Raw genomic sequence first — 17805 nt, 5'->3', positions numbered from 1 at the left:
CCATGGCGCTGTCCTGGCCTCTGCGCCCCACTCCCCGCACTCAGATTTCATTCCCCCGCGCCGGGTCTCGCTTGGGCCAGACAGACGGACCCGGCGGAGGCGGACTTCCCCGCCCTCACAACAGCGGGACGGCCGGCCGGACGCCACGCACCGGAGTCCGGCCGGCTTCCCGGCCGCTCCGCCGCTCGCAGCTCCGCGCACGGGCCGCCCCGCCCGCAGCCCTCCCCGGGCGCCCGCATTAAAGCGCATATGCAAGCCATGAATTATCAACTGAAAGGAGTCAATTACCGGCTCTAAAAACGAGTGTCTGCGCCCGGAGCGCCCGGGGCCATCCGCCTATTTACGGAGCGATTTCCCCCGCCCGGCCTCGGGAGGCAGAGGCGGGAGAGACGCAGCCGGAGACCTGGAGGGAGAGAGCGACAACGGGGAAGAGAGGCTGGAAGGAAGAGAGCTAGAGTCCCGCAGAGACAGGGGGGCGAGACCGAGAGACAGAGATCTGGAGAAACGCGCCGAGAAGCGGACAGGCAGAGCCGGCTTGATTCCTTCTCCGCAGAGCGGGGCCGGTAGAGGTGGAGCAGCTCCTCCCCACGTCCAAGTGGAGACCCGGTCCTCCTGGGCTAAGGGAGGCTGGACTGCTGGCTGGGGCCCTGGGGGTAGATGTGGGGCTCTGATAGGGTGGGGAGCATAGTTCGCAGAGGAGCCTGTCCTGGCAGGAAACTGGGGAGCAGGTTGCCGTGCATTCAGGTGACCGGGAGCACTACGTGAAGATCGGGGACGAAGTGAGGACAGAGCCTGATGCGGAGGTCTCTGTGCGGCCTCTCAGCACGGAAAGAGGAGAGGTGAAACCAGCCAGGCCCAGGGGCTCAGGAAGTCTTCTCTGCCTCCCAGGCTCCCCTTTCTGGAAACGTTTTTTCCTGCTGGGCTCCTGCTCATTCTTTGACTCTGGGCCTCTCCAGCTGCTCTACCTGCCTTAGCCTAAGCACACACTCCATTTTGTTCTATGATCCAGGTGTGACTTTTTTCCATGAGGTTTCAGTCAAGTACCATACGGGCGGGGCCTTGGTGAGTGTTATGCCCTGTGGAAGGAGCAACATACATCTGAATGGATGAAGGAGTGAGCTGGGCTAGAGGGGCCCTTGGCCAGGTCTGAGGCTGTAACCAAGACCAAGAGTTTGGATGGGAAAAGCCAAGTACAAACCACTCTGTGCAGATCACTTGAAAGGCTTCCAGCAACCCTGGTGCTGGGCTGAGTTCACAGTTACTGAGTCTAGCACTTGCTCCGCAAAGGGTGAGGGCAGGAGCAGTGCATGGAGGGGAGGGGCTGGGACCAAGGAGCTTAGGCCTGGTCACCAGCATCAGCAAGTTGCTGCCCTGGCTCCCAGTGCTTTGCCTTTAGGGTTTCAGGGCCCCTTCTTCTGCAGTGGGTGGGGACAGGCAACCCCCAGGAGGGAGGAAGGAGTAGAGCTTAAAGGGCAGAGGGTAAAGTCTAGGCTTGGGAATCAAGCAGAGCCCCTTCTTTTCTAGCTGTGTGGCTTCTGATAGCCTCTTAACTTCTGAGCCTCAGGTTCCTTCCTGATAAAATGGGGACAGTGCAATCCACTTTTACACGGGTGTTCTCATGTGTGCATAGCACTTTGCCTCAGAGGGGAAGACCCTGCCTAAAGTAAGACTAAGAATAGCTGCCACCTATCGAGGCTTGCGGGTGTCAAGCACTGTGACGAGTGAGTTATCTTTCTCTTTCTCTTCTTCCCCAACAGCTTTCTGAGGTTGTGAAGTCACTTTGCAGACAAGAAAATTCAAAGAAGGGCAGGGATTGGGAACTGGCAGCGTCAAGGTTTGAAGTCAGGTCTGACTCCAGATCCTCCTTCATCCCCATGCCCCAGGGCCTCCCAGACTTGGAACGCCCCATCCACCCCCATCCTGTCCCTTCAGCCCTTCCAGTCTGACTGAGCCCAGGTCTACTGAAGGGGCCATGGAAAGGTGAACAGGTCAGCTCAGGTCTGGCAGAGGTGGCCCCTGGGGTCTTGTTCCCACCACGGTAGTGGGGTGGGGGCCGGCTTCTGGCCTAATGAGTCTGCAGCCTTGCTACCCCATTAGCGGGCAGCCAGAGGGGGTGTCTGCAAGCGCCAACACTGGGGTTCTTGTAGCCACTCGCCTATTAATGGCTGGTGGCTTTACAGTGATTTATTAGGGCTTCCTCATTTCCCCTTGGTCTGCTATAAACATATTTATACCACCAGAGTGACCGATAAATTTCCCTTATGAATCCCGTTATCTCCCCCACTAACCATCCGTCACCTTTTATGTGGCCACGATGGGCTGGGCCAGGGCACGGGGGCTGGGTGGGAGGCCCTCGGCCTGCAGCCTGTGCGCCTAGTGAACTCTTCACCTCCCCCACTGCTCCCCAGACAGAGCAACCGCTGCTGCTTTGGAGCTGCCTCCAGAATGGGGGCAAGGGCCTCAGAACACCCTGGACAGGGCGGCTTCTTCCTGGGTCTCAAAATGGGGAGGTCCCTCTTGGGGCTACCCTGAGTCTCCCCCTGTAGCTCTGGCTCCATCTCTTCCAAGTGAGCAAGAGTCCTCTGAAGCTGCTACCACTGCTCTTCCTTCCCTCCCTACCCTCAGCTCTCACCCTCATCCCTCTAGGTGCCCCAGAAAGCTAAGACACAGTTGTGGTGGTGCCTGGGGCCAGATGCCAACTGGCATTTACCAAGCATCTCCTCTGTGCCAGTCTCTTTACACCCATGATTTCCTGTGATCCTTACCACAGTCCTGGGGCCAGACCTTCGTAGCTTTGTTTGCCAGATAAGGAAATGAGGACTTCCCTTGTGGCTCAGATGGTAAAACGTCTGCCTACAATTCAGGAGACCCGGGTTCGATCCCTGGGTGGGGAAGGTCCTCTGGAGAAGGGAATGGCAATCCACTCCAGTACTCTTGCCTGGAAAATCCCATGGATGGGGGAGCGTGGTAGGCTACAGTCCATGGGGTAGCAGAGTCGGACACGACTGAGCGACTTCACTTGGTCTTGCCAGATAAGGAAATGAGGCTCAGAGACATTAAATAAAGAGCCCAAGGTCACCCAGCCCGAGGGCAGAACTGTAACGCGGGGCCTTTCTGGCCCTAAAGCTTATGCTTTCAACTACCGCATTTCAGATGCCCTGGTCCAGGAGGGGTTAATCCAAGGAAGTTTTCCAGCAGAGAGGGCTACAGAGCAGGGAAGAAAGAAGAGGAGAGAGGAAGGGGCCTCAGTGTAAGGCTGGCAGGGAGATGGGGGCAGGGCTGTGGCGTGGGAAATGATCTTCACTTTGGGGAAATCTGGTCACCTGTTCAGAGCTGGGCTCCAAGCTGCTGGAGATGGTGGGCAAGGTCTCTCAGAGCCCTAAAGCACCTGTCTTGCCCACATTTGGCAGGACAAGGGGCCAGGTGCATGGCCTGGGCAAGTAGACCAGAGCTTGGCTTAGACTTTCTCAGCTGTGTGACCTCAGCCTTCTATCGATACCAAGGCAGGGAAAATTCTGTCCTTGGAGTACCTGATACATTGGCTTCCTTGGAAAACAGCTGTGTGTTGGGTGTGGGGACGGGGGGATGCCTGGGAGTTCTATCTTCTCCACCTTCACCCGCAAAGTCAGCCAGAACTGCTGACAGCACCTTTAGAGCTAGGATGACCCACACTTTCCAAGGGAGAAGAGTCTCTAGACTTAGGTAGACCAGAGTCTACCCTGAGTCTTGGCACTGCTTCTCTGGCCCAAGGGGGATGGGTGTAGGCGTTTTACAGATGAGGGAACTTCAGCCTAGAGAAGGAAGGAATCTGAGCAAAGAGCTGCACCCAGGGTTAAGGTCTCCTGCTGGGAAGAGACTCAGTAGCATTAGAACCAGGAGGTAGCAGAATGAAGCCAAGGATGGGACTGGAGTGTAGCGTGCTGGGTCTGGGTGGCCGTAGGGTGGGGGCTTAGTTCTCTGAAGGCTGTCTAATTACTCCTGTCTCCAGCAGTGCCATTTAGAGGGGAGGAGTGGCTAGGGCAGAAGGGATTAGGGACTTAACACCCCCAAGAAACAGATTCTCCTGTGACTTCAAGAGGATATGGGCAGGTCATTCTGGCCTGCCTCCCATGGTCAGAGGGAGGAACTGAGCGGTCTCCAGGGCTAGTCCATCCATTTCCTGCCCCCCTCACCCAGTTAGGGAGTTGGGGAGACAGCCACGCTAAGAGGCCTTCTCTGCAGCCTGCAGTAGATTCTGGCCCTTTCTGAGACTCAACCCTAAATAACCTCCAGCTCTAGCTCAGGCCCCAGACTCTTTGCTACCATATGCCATGGGGACACCCCTGCCCTCAGATAAGAGCTCCTGAGGTGGGGACCACGACAGGGACAAGCAGACACCACAGCCAAACACTGCTTGTCTCTGCCCCAGAAGTCCCCGGTCTTGCTGTCTCTTGATCTCCCTGCTGTTCTTCCCCCTCCTTCCCTTTGCCCAATCTGTCCTACCCCTCCTCACTGTCTGTCTGTCTGCCTGCCTGCCTGCCTCTGTCTGCACTGGCAGCCCTCTCCCCCATGTCCTCTCCTCTCTGCAAGGTTGGAGGGAGGGGTAGGGCGGGAGTGTGAGCCTGTGAGTGTGTGTGTTTGAGAGAGTGCGAGCACTCCCTCTCTCTCCCTTCCCGCCCACCCCACGCTCTCCTCCCACTCACACACACACACACACTCTCTCTCAGTCATTTTCAATGTCATAAATTTCCACGTCTCTCCTCCACTCGGCTATTACCTGCGCCTCCGTCAGCAGCCGCGCTCTCGCTCCCAGATGGACTAGGCCATCTCCGCTCTGCAAATGACTCAGGGAGAGAGAGGCAGGGAAGGAGGGAGAGAAAGAAAGCAGCAGAGAGACACCGGGAGAGATTGAGAGCTTGAGAGAGAAAGCGAGTGAGCAGAAGACAGAGGCTGGAGCAGAGCAGGGGGAGAGACGCAGCCTAGAGACCTCAGCCCCCTCTCACCGCCTCCTCCAAAAAGAGTCCTGGCCTGCAGGGAGCCTTTGGGGGGACCCGGTGTAGGTGGAAGGGGTTGTCTCCTCCCCGGGGCAGGGGGGTGGTGCTGGCTCTGGGGTGGGGTCAGGTCACCTAGCTCTGCTCCCCGTCCCAACCCTGGGACTTGATGCCAGTCCTTCCCTTCCACTCACATTCCCGTGGGCCTCTACATGTCAGTGGTGGGCTTGAGGGGAACCAGACACCTGGTATTCCTCCCTCCAGCAGCTCACACACTCAGAGACAGACAGACTGGGGTGTCCCCTGTGTAGTACCACTCTGCTAGGACCCCGTGAAGACACGTGCGGATGGCGGTGGCTTTCAGAGTTCCCACAGTTGAGAGGGGGCTGCCAAGGAGCTGCGCCTCACCCTTCAGAACTGGAGGCTTCTCTAGATCTGGGCTTCTCAAGCCCAGTGGGAGGCCCCTCCTCCCCTCCTGCTGTCTTCACAATAGCTTTTGGATTTCCCAGGACTGGTCTTTGGAAAGAGCAGGGCCAGGAAGACTCAGGTGGTTTTGGGGAGATAGCAATTCAGGAGATCCTGTAGGATGAAGAGTGAGGCAGAGGGGGTCCAGGTAGGGGTGTTCCGGCAGAACTGGGGAAAGTGTGGGGACCCAAAGCCCCAGGATGCTGCTGCGAGGGCCTCAGTGAAGCACCAGCTGGTAGTATTTAGTATTAATGATGGTGCATGTGGGAGCTTCTGGCAGGACTGGGACAATATAGATCCTGGGCCTGGTGCTGAGACCAGAACCTCCTGGAAGGTTTCCTGCTCGTCTTCTCAACACCTCCAATTTCTTTTAAAATGCAAATATGATCTTACCGCTTTCTTGGTTCACCCCTCCAGTGGCTCCACGTCCCACTGAAAACAAAACCTAAACTCCTCATCCTGGTTTCCTAGGCCCAATCTGTCCTGGCCTTACTCTCCCCTCCTGCGTCTCCCCTGACTTCTCTCTCCTTACAGGGGCTAGAATGTGCCCAGGACCTTTGCACTCACCGTTCTCTTTGCCCAGGGCTGGCTTCTCATCCCTCAGCTCAAATGTCACCTTCATGGAGGGGCCCGTCCTGACCATTTCCTCTACTGGGGTCGGTCACCCCATTAACTCTATCGTGGCTTTCTGAATATTTATTTTGTGAAAGTTTTTACACTGTCATCATCTGTGTGCTTGTTTAGTGTCTTCCAATGGATTGTACCTTCCATGAAGTCAGAAACTGGTTTGTCCTGTTCATCAAAGACATTAACTGCCACATTACAAACCCTCAGGAAGTACTGAGTTGGCCAAAAATTTCATTAGGGTTTTTTCATAACACTGTACAGAAACCCCAAATGAAATTTTTGGCCAACCCAGTACTTACTTATTGAATGCCTGATGTTAACGTAGGTGAATCCTCCTCACCTTGGTGTGTGGGGACTGATGTTGAGATGGACATTGAGGCTGGGCTGATGATCTCAGCTTGCTGTCCATCTGGCAAATTTAGAATCCTGGTGGGATAGCTGCCATTCCAATAGGGAAAGGCATTTCACCCTAATGATAGGAATTTAGCCTGTGATTAGGATCAGGCCTTATACAAGAATTTTCCTTGACTGAAGAAGCCCACATACCAGAGTCCCTCCATCTGTGGGTAAGAGTATACACACAGGCACACTCAGACCCTTGCACAGAGTGGCCTAAGATAAGGCACAAGCATGCACAGAATCCCCATAGATGCCTGTGCACAGCAAGGCACACAGAAGGGTATGCCCAGCACCTACATTCCTACACACGCCAGACACAACCCTACAGGTATGTTTGTGAACACATAAACAGGTTTCCCAGGTGGCTCGGTGGTGAAGAGCAGGTGTATCATCTGCTAAATCAGGAGATGCAAGAGACATGGGTTCAATCCCTGGGTCGGGAAGATCCCCTGGAGGAGGAAATGGCAACCCACTCCAGTACTCTTGCCTGGAAAATCCCATGGACTGAGGAGCCTGGTGGGCTGCAGTCCATGGGGTCGCAAAGAGCTGGACACAGCTGACTGTGTGTGTGTGACTGAGCACACACACACACATAAACACACACTTACTCATGTGTGCAGACACAGTCATAAAAGCAACATACTTAAACATTAAAAATAGCATCAACAGACAAGACATCTGTTCCCTGGCTTACTGACTCAGGAGTCCTCACCATGAAGGGCCTGCCTGGGCCCTGACTGCCCTCCAGCAGTGGATACACTACACCGAGGGGTCCACGCCTCATCCCTGCACCGCCCCCTCTCCACTGCTCAGCCTCTGTGGTCTGGTAGGAGGTTCAGGCTCCTGCAGACTCAGCCAGGGGCCAGAGGCAGGGCTTAGCTAGCCAGGGTCAGGGCTTTTTCAGTGTCCAAGGTCAAGATTCACTGGGTGACTAGGGTCTGCTGGGACAAAGAGCAAAGGTCAGTCATAGGCTGAGTTTTCCCTGATGCCCCCTCTCTCTGCTCATAGGTGTACCCCCATAAGTGCCAGCCCAAGGAGCTGCTGGTGGGAAAGAGATGCAGGGTCCTCATGGTGCATGGGCCTCTGCGGCTGGTGGAGGGTGGGGGGCAGGTGGGGGCCAGGCCGGGCAGATAGCTGTGAGGTACGTTTCCATCTCCGCGGGTCGGGCGGGCGAAGCCATTTCCAATCTGCTCTCTATCATTTTCAATATCATTAATCCCAGACACTCTATTTTCCATGCCTGCGCAGCCAGGCCCCCGAGTGTGCGCCGTGTAAAGTGACACATATTCATCACCGGCTCGTGGTGCCGGCGCCGACGCTGATACAATATTAGTGCTGCCCCCCCGCTCGGGGCCCGCTCCGCCTGGCTCCCCGATGGCACGAATCCATCACCTGGAGCCCGTGTCACTTTCCCCAGCAGCCACATTTGTTTGGGCACTTAGGAGGTAATTGTGGCACATTAGCCAGGGCGGGGAAGGGCGCTGGGCCCTGGGGAGGAGGGGCGGCTGAAGCATCTTCTTCTACAGTCTGAGCTCACCCTGGTCTGGTGCCACTCCTGGGCTCCTGCGGGGGTCCCAGAAACCTGGGTTCTTGTTCAGCCTTGGAGGGGGTGGCTCGAGGAAGTCAGGCACCATCAGGAAGTCTCAGAAGGGTTCCCCAGCCCCCCGTGAGCCCCAATATTGAGGTTTGGTCTAGATGGGGCCCCAAGATTAGAAACCATTCCAGCCACATTCCAGTGCTAAAATTTGAGATGTGGCAATGCCAGCTCCCCCCACCCCACTGCCCTGGCTCCATTTCAAGTCCCATGTAGAAGAAGGAGGTGGAAGGGACACTGCCCAGACCTTGGAAGCCCAACACAAAAGGAAAAGATGGCCCTGACCTGGGAACCTGAGTCAGAGGGGAAGCCCATGGTCTGAGAGGCATTATATGGCCCAGCCCTCAGGAGCCCTGAGTCCAGGTGGAGGGGATGTCAACCCACCCGGGCAGTAGCAGGGTGCCTTTGGGAAGACTGCTTGGAGGTGGTGAGCCAGACACAGGGACAGCCTCTGGCCACTGGGAGGCCCAGGGTGGCTGCAGTGGAGGGAGGAGCAGCAGTCAGGGTCATTGATCTGGGCAGAGGCCAGGCTGGGCTGGGGCAGGGGTTCTCCCGCCTCAGTCCGCAGGGCTAACACCCATTAACCTCGTCAGCAGACAAATTGCCCGTCTTGTCAAATTCCCATTTAAAATGCAAACTCGATTTGACAGAGTAAACCGAGCGGAGGTGGGAGCGGATAATCCAGTGCAAGCTCATTAGTGGGGCCCAATGAGAGGAGCCTGCCAGGGTGGCCTAATGAACCCGCCCTGATGAACCTCCTGCCTTTTTACATCCCACCGACCGCTCGATACTCCCCGCCCACCCTCAAGGAGCCTGGCGACCCCAACTGCCTGCCAACCCCTTTGGACAGGTATATCTGAGAGCTCTGGAAGCAGACAGAGCGGGGGCCCAGCCTCTGCCTGTCCACTCAGGGTCCTATGGTAGCGAGAACAGCAATTGTGTGTCTCTCTGCCCCCTGGCGGGGTTCCCACTGCGACCCTGTGTGTCTGTTCACAGAATGGGGCCTGTGAGTCAGCATTATCAACTCATTTATAAATGAGAAACTTGGAACCCAGCTAGAAATTGGCAGACAGACCGTAGATTTGGACCCCAACCCATCACACTGTAACAGTCACACTTGTAACCACTGCACTGCTCTGTCTTCCTGGACTGCGGGTGTCTGTCCCCTCTGCTTCCCTGGTTTCTATGCGGTCATTAGCTGTGTGGGTCTAGGAAAGGTGACTGCCTTTTGAGCCTCACTTTTCCCATCTGTAAAAAATGGGCAAACAGCTACCTCCCGGCCCAAGGGATATGGTAAGGAGAATTTCAGTATGTACTTTGTGACTACTAATAACAAGAAGTGTCTACAGACGCGTTAACCCAGGATGAGGGCTGAGAGGTGGAGAGGGAGAAGCTGGGTTTTGCCAGGAAGCAGCTCCTGAGCAGACGTGGGCCCTCCCGGCTTCCAGGACTTGGGCACGCCCAGCCTCACACCCTCTCCCACCTTCTCAGCTCCCTGCCTGGGGCCCCACTCAGAGGAAAGTAGCCTGTGTGTGGTCGCTCTGATGAACCCAGGAGTGGGGTTGATGGAGGGAGGTGTCGTGGGGCAGGTGAAGGTCACTTCTTCTGTCCCTGGACTGTGGCCTGGTTGCTGCACCCTGTTTTGAATAATTGGAATAATGAACAGCGAAGAGGCCTGCTAGGATAGCCGCCAACAGTTAATGGGCTGTTGCTCCATCTCGCCTCTCCAGGGCACCCCAGGGTGTTCCTTCACAGCTTCACAGGGAGCCCCTGAGCAGGCTGGGGCTGCAACCGCCCCTGCCACCACGGGGGGCGCTGTGCTGCCCCACCGCACTGGGAGATGGTGCTGGGTGACCTTGGGCGAGTGTCCTTGTAGGGTCTCATTGCCTGCCTCGGGTGAGAAGAACCTGCTCACCCCCAGTCTCTGCCCCTCTCCCCGAGTCCTTCACAGGCACCAAAGCAGCTGCTCTAAATACTACCACTTTCCCACCAAGGCGCCTTTCTATTCCCAAAGGGAAGTCCAAATTCCTCAGCAGGGGGATCTCAAGGCCCTACATAACCTGGCCTAAGTTTGGCCTTCTGGGCTCTCACATGGCACAGCGTGTCCTGAACTCTCCTGTCTCTCTGCCTTTGCCAGGCTATGGTTACCCTCATCTCCTTGTCTGCACCACCCCCAGACTTCACATACGGCCGAGGGGATCCCTTTCCTCTTCAGCCCCTCTCTGCACCCGCTCCTTGCCTGGCTCTAGCTGGAAGAGACCTCATGAGACCCAGGACCCTGTCTGGGGTGGGGTGGCCTGCAGAGGAGGAGAGGCGGGGTGGGTGGGGGTGCTTCTCAGCCTCCCTCCAGTTGTCTGCAGAGCTGTCCTCTGAGGCTGGCCTAATTCCCTTCAGAGCCTGGCTCCCATCTTCAGGGTGGTGCTTAGGGAGCTGAGAGCCCAACGTTAATGCCTAAGAAAGTCGTGGGTGGATTAGAAAGCGAGGGGGATTAGGGCCAGAGCTGGTGGCTGATGCAGGAGCCGAGCCCCTCCTCCTGAGGAAGAGGAGGCTAATCCTGCTTATCGACTGAGGAGCTGGCAGTGCTGAGGGGGGCCTTCCTCCCAACCACTCGGGCTGCTCAGACCTGCCAGGCCCACCAGGCCCTGGCCTGGACCCAGGCTGGAGCAGCAGGCAGAAGACCGCCCCTTGCCCCCACCCTCTCCTCCAAACTTTTGGTCCACTGGAGTCCTTTAACTCTGCCTTGTCCCCAGCATTGTGCCTGGCCTTCATGTGGCCCCCAAACTTACCCTGCTGTGTTCACTGGAACTGGCTGGCCATGCTCATCAACTTTCATAGCTATCAGCATGTCCGTGAACTGAGCCACCCCTCTGAGACTCCTGGTGCTCCATCCATCTGTGCTACCCAGAGCCCACAGTGGATGCTTCAGTACTGTCCGGACCCTCCTTGAGGGCCAAGGCACTCATTCCTGCAGCTGCCAAAGTGTTGTCTTCCGAGGGCTCATGGTCAAGTTCCTCCCTGGAGTATTGCCCTTAGCTGCCTCCCCCAGGGTTATGCGCTCTCCCTGGAGGCAGTCCACAGGGTGACTGGTCAACGCAGGAGTACAAAGCTCTGGCCTCTTCACCTCCATGTGGGGTGACTCTGAAAGAACATTCCAGGGCCAGAGCTTCCTGCGGGATTGGCCGAGGCTGCCGTGGCAACTGCATCACAGTGCGACCTCTCCCTCTGCCCAGCCCTGTCCCCCACTTTTTCATGGGTATTGTTCCCCAGAGCTCTCCCCATAAGCCCCCTGCACAATCCCTCCCACATCTTTGTGAGAAGTCTCACCCTTCCCTTTCCTTTCAAGGTCTCAAGTTCAGGGAGAGAAGATTAGGTTGATCAGTGACGGGTCTGGATACAGGAGCTCCTGACCTAGATGCCTGCAGCCCAGAAGCGCAGCTGTCCTTCCCCTGGGATTAATCCTTGGCCCCTTTGGTTTCAGTGGTATAGGCTGAACTGTGAACTGAATGTGGAGAGAAACCCAGTCTGGAGATTCTGGCCTGAAAGGGGAGGCAGATTCTGTTTAGAGGGGGCTGATTGGCTGAAAGCACATGGTCTGAGAGCTTCATCTGAGCGGGGAGCAGGTCGCTTCCTGTGAGAAGAAGAGCCCAGAATTCTGCTTTGAGAGCCTAGTCTGTGGGGAAGCTGAGTCTGAGGAAGCAGGCCAGGCTCTGAAACAAGGGAAGAGGCATGCCCAATTCAGACTGTCTGCTCCTGGGCCCTCCACCCCACCGCCCACCCACGTCCTCTACTGCCAGCTTTGCTCACTCTCCGAGGGATCAGCCTGTGACTGTGATGCCTGAATGAGGGAGGGCCGGCTTTCTAAGTTAATGATGGGGTGTGTATGGGAAGAAAAGGAGGGATGCCCACTCTCTGGGTCCTTCTCACATTAGGCTAGAAGCTGTGGCTCGTGGGGATAGAGAATGGCCTGGATGCCAGCAAGGTCTCAGAAATTCTGGTCCTTGGGCAACTTGAGAACAGGGCTAGGGGACTGGATTGACTGACCTTTGAGAGTTCAGTTTGGGATATGGGGGTCTGTTGAGGGGGACCATTCCCCTCTATTCCCTACCTTTGATGGACAAATGCTAATGACATTACCAGCGATTGACCAGAAACGAATAAATAATTCAGTCTGGCTTGAAAACGGGAGAAAAGTACTTAAATGCTATTGACAAGCCAGTCCCTGGCCTCATTACCCATGCAGACGCAGGCCTCCACATCGACCATGCCCCCCGATCCCTTCAAACCCCACTGTGGGCAGCCTCCGGCCTCCCTCCCGTCAAGCTGGCCTGGGCTGAGAGTGGAGGGTGACTGAGGAGACCAGGCAAAGGGCTGGGCCGTGTGGCTAGAGGCACCCCACAAAGGGACAGCAGTCCCTGCGTCCTTACCCTTTTCTCAGACGCTCATGGTGGCCTCTGTTCATGGGAAGGGTGTCCCGGGCCAGCCCCTCTCGGGCCCAGCCCCAGGTGTGCACACGCACACACAGAGCCCAGCAGCTGCTGTGTTGTCTTCTAGGACAAGAAGAGTGGTGACCCCTGGGGCGGCTGTCAGTCACCGCGCTCTTGGGGAATACAAACTCATTAAATGTTTCCCTGCCTTGTTACAGGGACCCGAGTCCCCGAGTCAGGCCCGAGGAGGAGGAGGAGGAGGACGGAACAAATGTGCAGCTGATCCTTTAAAAGCACATCCTGTATCCCTGACCCCTGGAGAAGAGGGGATTATCGAGGGTGGGGATTACCCGCAGAAGGGCCTCCTCATGGGTTCCTGGGAGCCAGGAGTCAGGATTTCCAGCTCCTGGAGCACACGGAGCTCCCCGGGGCAGCTACTCTGCAAGACAAAACCTTTCCTTGCTAAGAGTCTCTCTCTTCTTTAGCTGCCTGGGTCTGACTGCCCTTCACGGTGTCTCCTGCATCAGCCAGTTTCTTCAGGGAGAACTAGAGATGCGGTGCTTCCTCCAGCACCTTCCCCGCTTCCAATGCCTTTACGTCAGAGTCATGGTGTCTCCCTAAGCTTCCACAGTCATAAGCCAACAATGCCCACTGGTTAGAGAAGGGCGAGCCTCCGAGATCCTCCGGCCCAGTGGGCAAGCTGCCTCTGGGCTGGACGGCTCCTGGGCTGGACTCAGTGTGGGGAATTTGGGAGGGAGGGCTGTGGTGTGGGCCTGGAGGTACAGGATACTCTGGTGGGTGTGAAGGGTCCACTTCAGCTCAGGCCAGGGAATAGTTCTAAAAAGGGGCCCATCCCTTTGTGAGCCAAACAACCCGCTCCTGAGTGTGGGCAGAGGCCCCGGTGGCACCTCCATTGCCTTCCTCCAGTGGCCAGCCTTCTCACTGCACTGCGTTTGGAGAGCAGACCTGCAGTCTGTGGGCTTTGGGCTGGGCTCATTGGCCTTGCTCTCCCTTCTGGTGTCCTCTCTGCTGCTTGCCTGAACCCTGACCCACTATTGCTCAGCCCCAGAACTGGCCTATCCCTTCCACTTCACCTCCTCCGCAAAAGTCCAAGGACTCTTCCGCTTCCCCCTTAGGGTGGGCTAAAAACTCTGTGCCCCTGCTCATCATCCATAAGGCCCTTCCTCCTCTGTGTCTCTTCCCACCCTGGCGTCCCACGGGGAGTCATTTATCCGGATCGACTGGCTCTCCTCACTGCAAACATTCGCAGGAGCATTAACAAGCCTAAAACCCAATTAGCCTTCAATTACTCAGGCCTCAGCCAGATTGTCTGTGATGGGGACAGGGGTGAGGAATGTGTTTGGGCACTCTGGGGCACTGCCTGGTGGTAGCCCCCCTCCCTTCCCACCCCATAAGCCCTACTCCTCCTACCCTTCTGTCTGCTCTCTGCCTCGAGCTCTCTCCTGCTCTTGCCTCCATCCTTCCCAGTCTTCACTCCTGCCCTCCCCTCACTCCACATCCCTCTTTAAAAAAGTAGTGTTCTTAAATATCACTAGTACATAACTAATACATAGTTTGAATTAAAAAACCTCATTGTAAAAACATAATGCAAAAGAATACAAGGTGAAAAGCTAAGTCCCCACCCTGCCTCCTGCCCCATAAATCCCACAGTCAATAATCAGGGGTTCTCTTTCCTTTCAGATATTTGATTCTATACATTTACACATATACACCACATGTAGTTTTAAGTGTTTTTTTTAACATTTAAGATTGTAACCCTACTATTCATGTTGTTTAATGACCTACTCTATTCACTGAACAATTCATCAGCTACATCTCTCCATTTCGGCAGACAAGAGTTCTTCCTTCTTCCTGGGTGCATAGTAATCCATGGTGTGGCTGCTCCATAATGTACTTGGTCAGTCCTTTCTTGATGGACGTTGAGTTGTTTCTGAGATCTGGGATGACGAACATTGTAGCAGCCCCCTCTGTCCTTCCACGGCTGTGCTCAGAGGCCAGCACTGCTGTGGGGTTCTGTTCAGTTCAGTTCAGTCGCTCAGTTGTGTCTGACTCTTTGCGACCCCTGGTGCAGCACACCAGGCCTCCCTGTCCATCACCAACTCCTGGAGTTCACTCAGACTCACGTCCATAGAATCAGTGATGCCATCCAGGGGTAGACGCCCACATATGGAAGTGTTTGGCCCCAGGTGATGCATATTTAAAACTCTGATAATAACTGCCAAAATGCTCTCCACCTCCAGAACCTCCAAGATTGTGCCAATTTGTACTCAATTCTCCATTTCCTCTGCTCTCATCAACACTGGGTATTATCTTTTAAAAATTATCTTTCAATCAAATAGGCAAAATGACATCTTGTGATTTAATTTGTACTTCTCTTCCCATCTACTATTTCCCTCACCTCTCCTTTACTTTCACGTCTCCCTCTTTCCTCTTCCTCAATCCCATCCCTCCTGCCTTTCCTCTCTTTCTCTCTCTGTCCCCCACTCCCATCAGCTCCTCTTTTTCCTTCACCTCCTACTTCCCTTCCTCTCCTTTCCTCTCTCTTCCCCATGATCTTCTCATCCCTTCGCCTTCTCCCTCTCCTTCTCCCTCCTCCCCTGGGTACCACAGTCCTGAGGGGAGGGGTATCCAGAGAAGCTATTAATTCTGCCCCCCTAATACTCTGAGTCCCACTCGCCTCTTAACACCTCCCTGAGCCTGGGCCTCTAAGCCCCATCTCACTCGCGTCTCCCTCTAATCACTAAGGCTTATTTCTGATTTTCTGAAGTGACAAGGAGCTGGGTTTGGGGGAGGGAGGGCTGTCAGCCAGCATCCTCCAGGATTGAGGGAGGGAAGATGCGGGGAGGGAAGCCTGGCTCATGGGATGTCGCCGTGGAAACTCCAGCTAGGCTCTCCTCACTCCAGAGGCCCAGATTCTCCAGCCCCTTCTGCCTTGGCTTACACGGTGCATATACTTCCACCCTCAGGGTGTTCTTTTAGGCTATTTTCTCCAGTTTCTCTTGTGAAAAGGAAAGTGACTCCCCCTTTGCTCCAAGTGAGCTCTGTGGACAGTGTCAGTCCTCCGCGGTGCCCCCCTTCCGCCTCCCATGCTGCCATCCGCTGCAACCATCTCTCTCTGCCCCGCCCCCTGATCCTGAAGGTGGGAAATGCCTTCACAGAGAACACCCCTCATCTCCATCTCCTGCTTCCTTGGAAATCCGGGTCTCCCCTCTCCTGCCCCAAATCCACCCTTCCCAAAGCTCAATGAATTGGCATAAATTTAATTAAGGACAGCAAGCAAATCTCTTGTCGTTATAAAGACATTTAAGGTTTAAAATACGTGCTGAGGGTAGAGGTCTCAAGAGAGGTGGGACGAGGGAGCCAGAACTGATTTGGGGGAGTTACACTTGAGCCCTCATTCTAGCCCAACTGTGTGACCCTGATGTCTCTGAGCCTTTCCTTATCAGTCTCCTAGACTATCTAAGAAGCCCAGCAGGAGTACTTTGCTCCTGCCTGGGAGTGTTCTCCCTGCACTAATTTAATTACATGGCCTAACTGGGCCCAGGCTGGGGAGGTGGTTAATGGCAGCTGCAGAGACAGTGGGTAATCAAGAATTAATTAAGCGTTTCTGGGGATTCCCTTGTCTGGGCCAGGGATTCCTGGGAGCTTGGCTAAGGCTGGGCAGGGTGCGGGAAACCCCTCCAGCTTGCCTCATGCCTTTGCCCCTGCCTCTTCAGGAGTCGTGGAAGCAGCAGACCCCAGCTCCAAAGAGTCTCTGGGTGCAGGACTGCCCACCTAGGCAGTCTCTGATCAGTGAGACAGAGAAGCACTCAGGGGCCAGCTCAAATCAGCAAGTCCAGGAGCCAGCAGCGGGGTGGGCTGGGTGGAACTGGACAGCTGCCTGAGCAAGAGAGTCTAGACATTCCTGTTAAGGGCTCAGCCTGTGTTGAGGTTGGGGCTTAGTTTAGGCTGGGCAGGTGGAAAAGGAAAGGGGAGACTTCAGTCTCTGGGCGCTGGAGTCAGGTAGCCTGAGTTGCAGGCGTAGCTTTACTACTTGGTAAAAGCTGGTGCTCTGCCCCTTGGCCTGTCCCCCAGCTCTTCACAGAGGAGCTTCCTCCCTAGCATTCAGGTTCCAGAGCACACATCAACAGCTCAAGAAGCCTTCCTTGACCGCTCAGGCTAATTTGCCTGCCCAGGCCCCAGTTACTATCACACCACTTTGCCTTATTTTCTGTGCATGTTATTTCCTGACTTATTTCTTATGTGCCCACCCGCCTTCTTCACTGGAATAGGGCGCATGTGCCTGAGAGCCGCGTCGGTGAGGCTCACAGCTGGGTCCCAGCACCCAGCACAGCGCGGTCCCTAGGTGTTCCCAGACGGAAGCGATCTCGCTGAACCTGTCTCATTGGGGGTGGGGTGGGGGTGGGGGTGGCTCTTCACACTCTGCAGGCTTTCAGGTCATGAGCGGGAGTTTAAAGCCCGGACTCGGGGAGCGCTGAGCACCGAGCCGGCCCAGAGCTCGCTGCCGGCCGCCGAGGGCGGTCACGACGTGATCAACCTCGTCGGCGTCGCCGCCGCCACCCCCGTCCTCACGGGCGGATTTCCTGCCCCGCCTCCCGGCTCCGGGCCCGGCCGGCCGCAGGGAGGACGGCGCCCGCCGGGGCAGGGGCCTCGCCGGGCCAGGCCGGCCGACCCGCCGCGGGCCCCGCTCCTTCCCAGGCGCCCCCGCGCCGCCGGCGCTTTGAAGTCCCCAATCCGGCAAATAGAGTCAATCAATTATGAAGGGAACAATCTGGCGGCCCCTCGGGGAGCGGCGGCCGAGCGATCCCGGGGGATTAGGCCGCAAATCGCGCTGAGCCTCCCTAAGTGACAGCGAGAGAATCGCGCGCGGCGGCGGTGGCGGCGGGAGCGGGAGGGAGCGCGGCCGCTAACCCGATTATGCAGATCCGCGGGGGGCGCGGATTAGGCCGCGGGGGCGGCTTCGCCCTAAGCGGCTCGGGGATTTGGGAAAAGTTTACTCGGGAGGAGGGGGAGGGGGCGGGGGCGAGAGCGGGGGCGGGGCCTCCCTCCCCGGGGCGGGCGGGCTGCCCACAGCTCCCAGCTGGGTGACGGAGGCCGCCGGCCGCAGAGGAGCCCGAGGTGGGGCCGCGCCCGAGACGCGGCACCTTTCCAGGCACACGCTCACACACAATCACACATTTACAATCACACACATACAAAGAGTTACACACGATAATCCTACGTACAAGTCCACACACACACACACACACACACACACACACACACAATGTGTGTTTCCCAAGCTGCAAAACACGTGAGAACACAC

General features: G+C 56.3%; 1 protein-coding gene across 1 annotated transcript in view; it reads left to right on the top strand.

Annotated features, from left to right (window-relative positions):
* LOC138070422 (fatty-acid amide hydrolase 1-like) overlaps window positions 1–17349 on the top strand; it is a 44879-nt gene extending 27530 nt beyond the window's left edge. The window contains exons 16-19 of the mRNA XM_068961656.1: window positions 45–251; window positions 745–839; window positions 7470–7560; window positions 16937–17349. Coding sequence (XP_068817757.1) covers window positions 45–251; window positions 745–839; window positions 7470–7560; window positions 16937–17349 — 806 coding nt within the window. The remainder of the gene's footprint in view (window positions 1–44; window positions 252–744; window positions 840–7469; window positions 7561–16936) is intronic.
* The last annotated feature ends 456 nt before the right edge of the window (window positions 17350–17805 follow it).

This window comes from Capricornis sumatraensis, chromosome 2 (assembly GCF_032405125.1).
Source record: "Capricornis sumatraensis isolate serow.1 chromosome 2, serow.2, whole genome shotgun sequence".
In the NCBI taxonomy this organism is placed as follows: Eukaryota; Metazoa; Chordata; class Mammalia; order Artiodactyla; family Bovidae; genus Capricornis; species Capricornis sumatraensis.
This window is presented reverse-complemented; position numbering and strand designations above follow the sequence as displayed.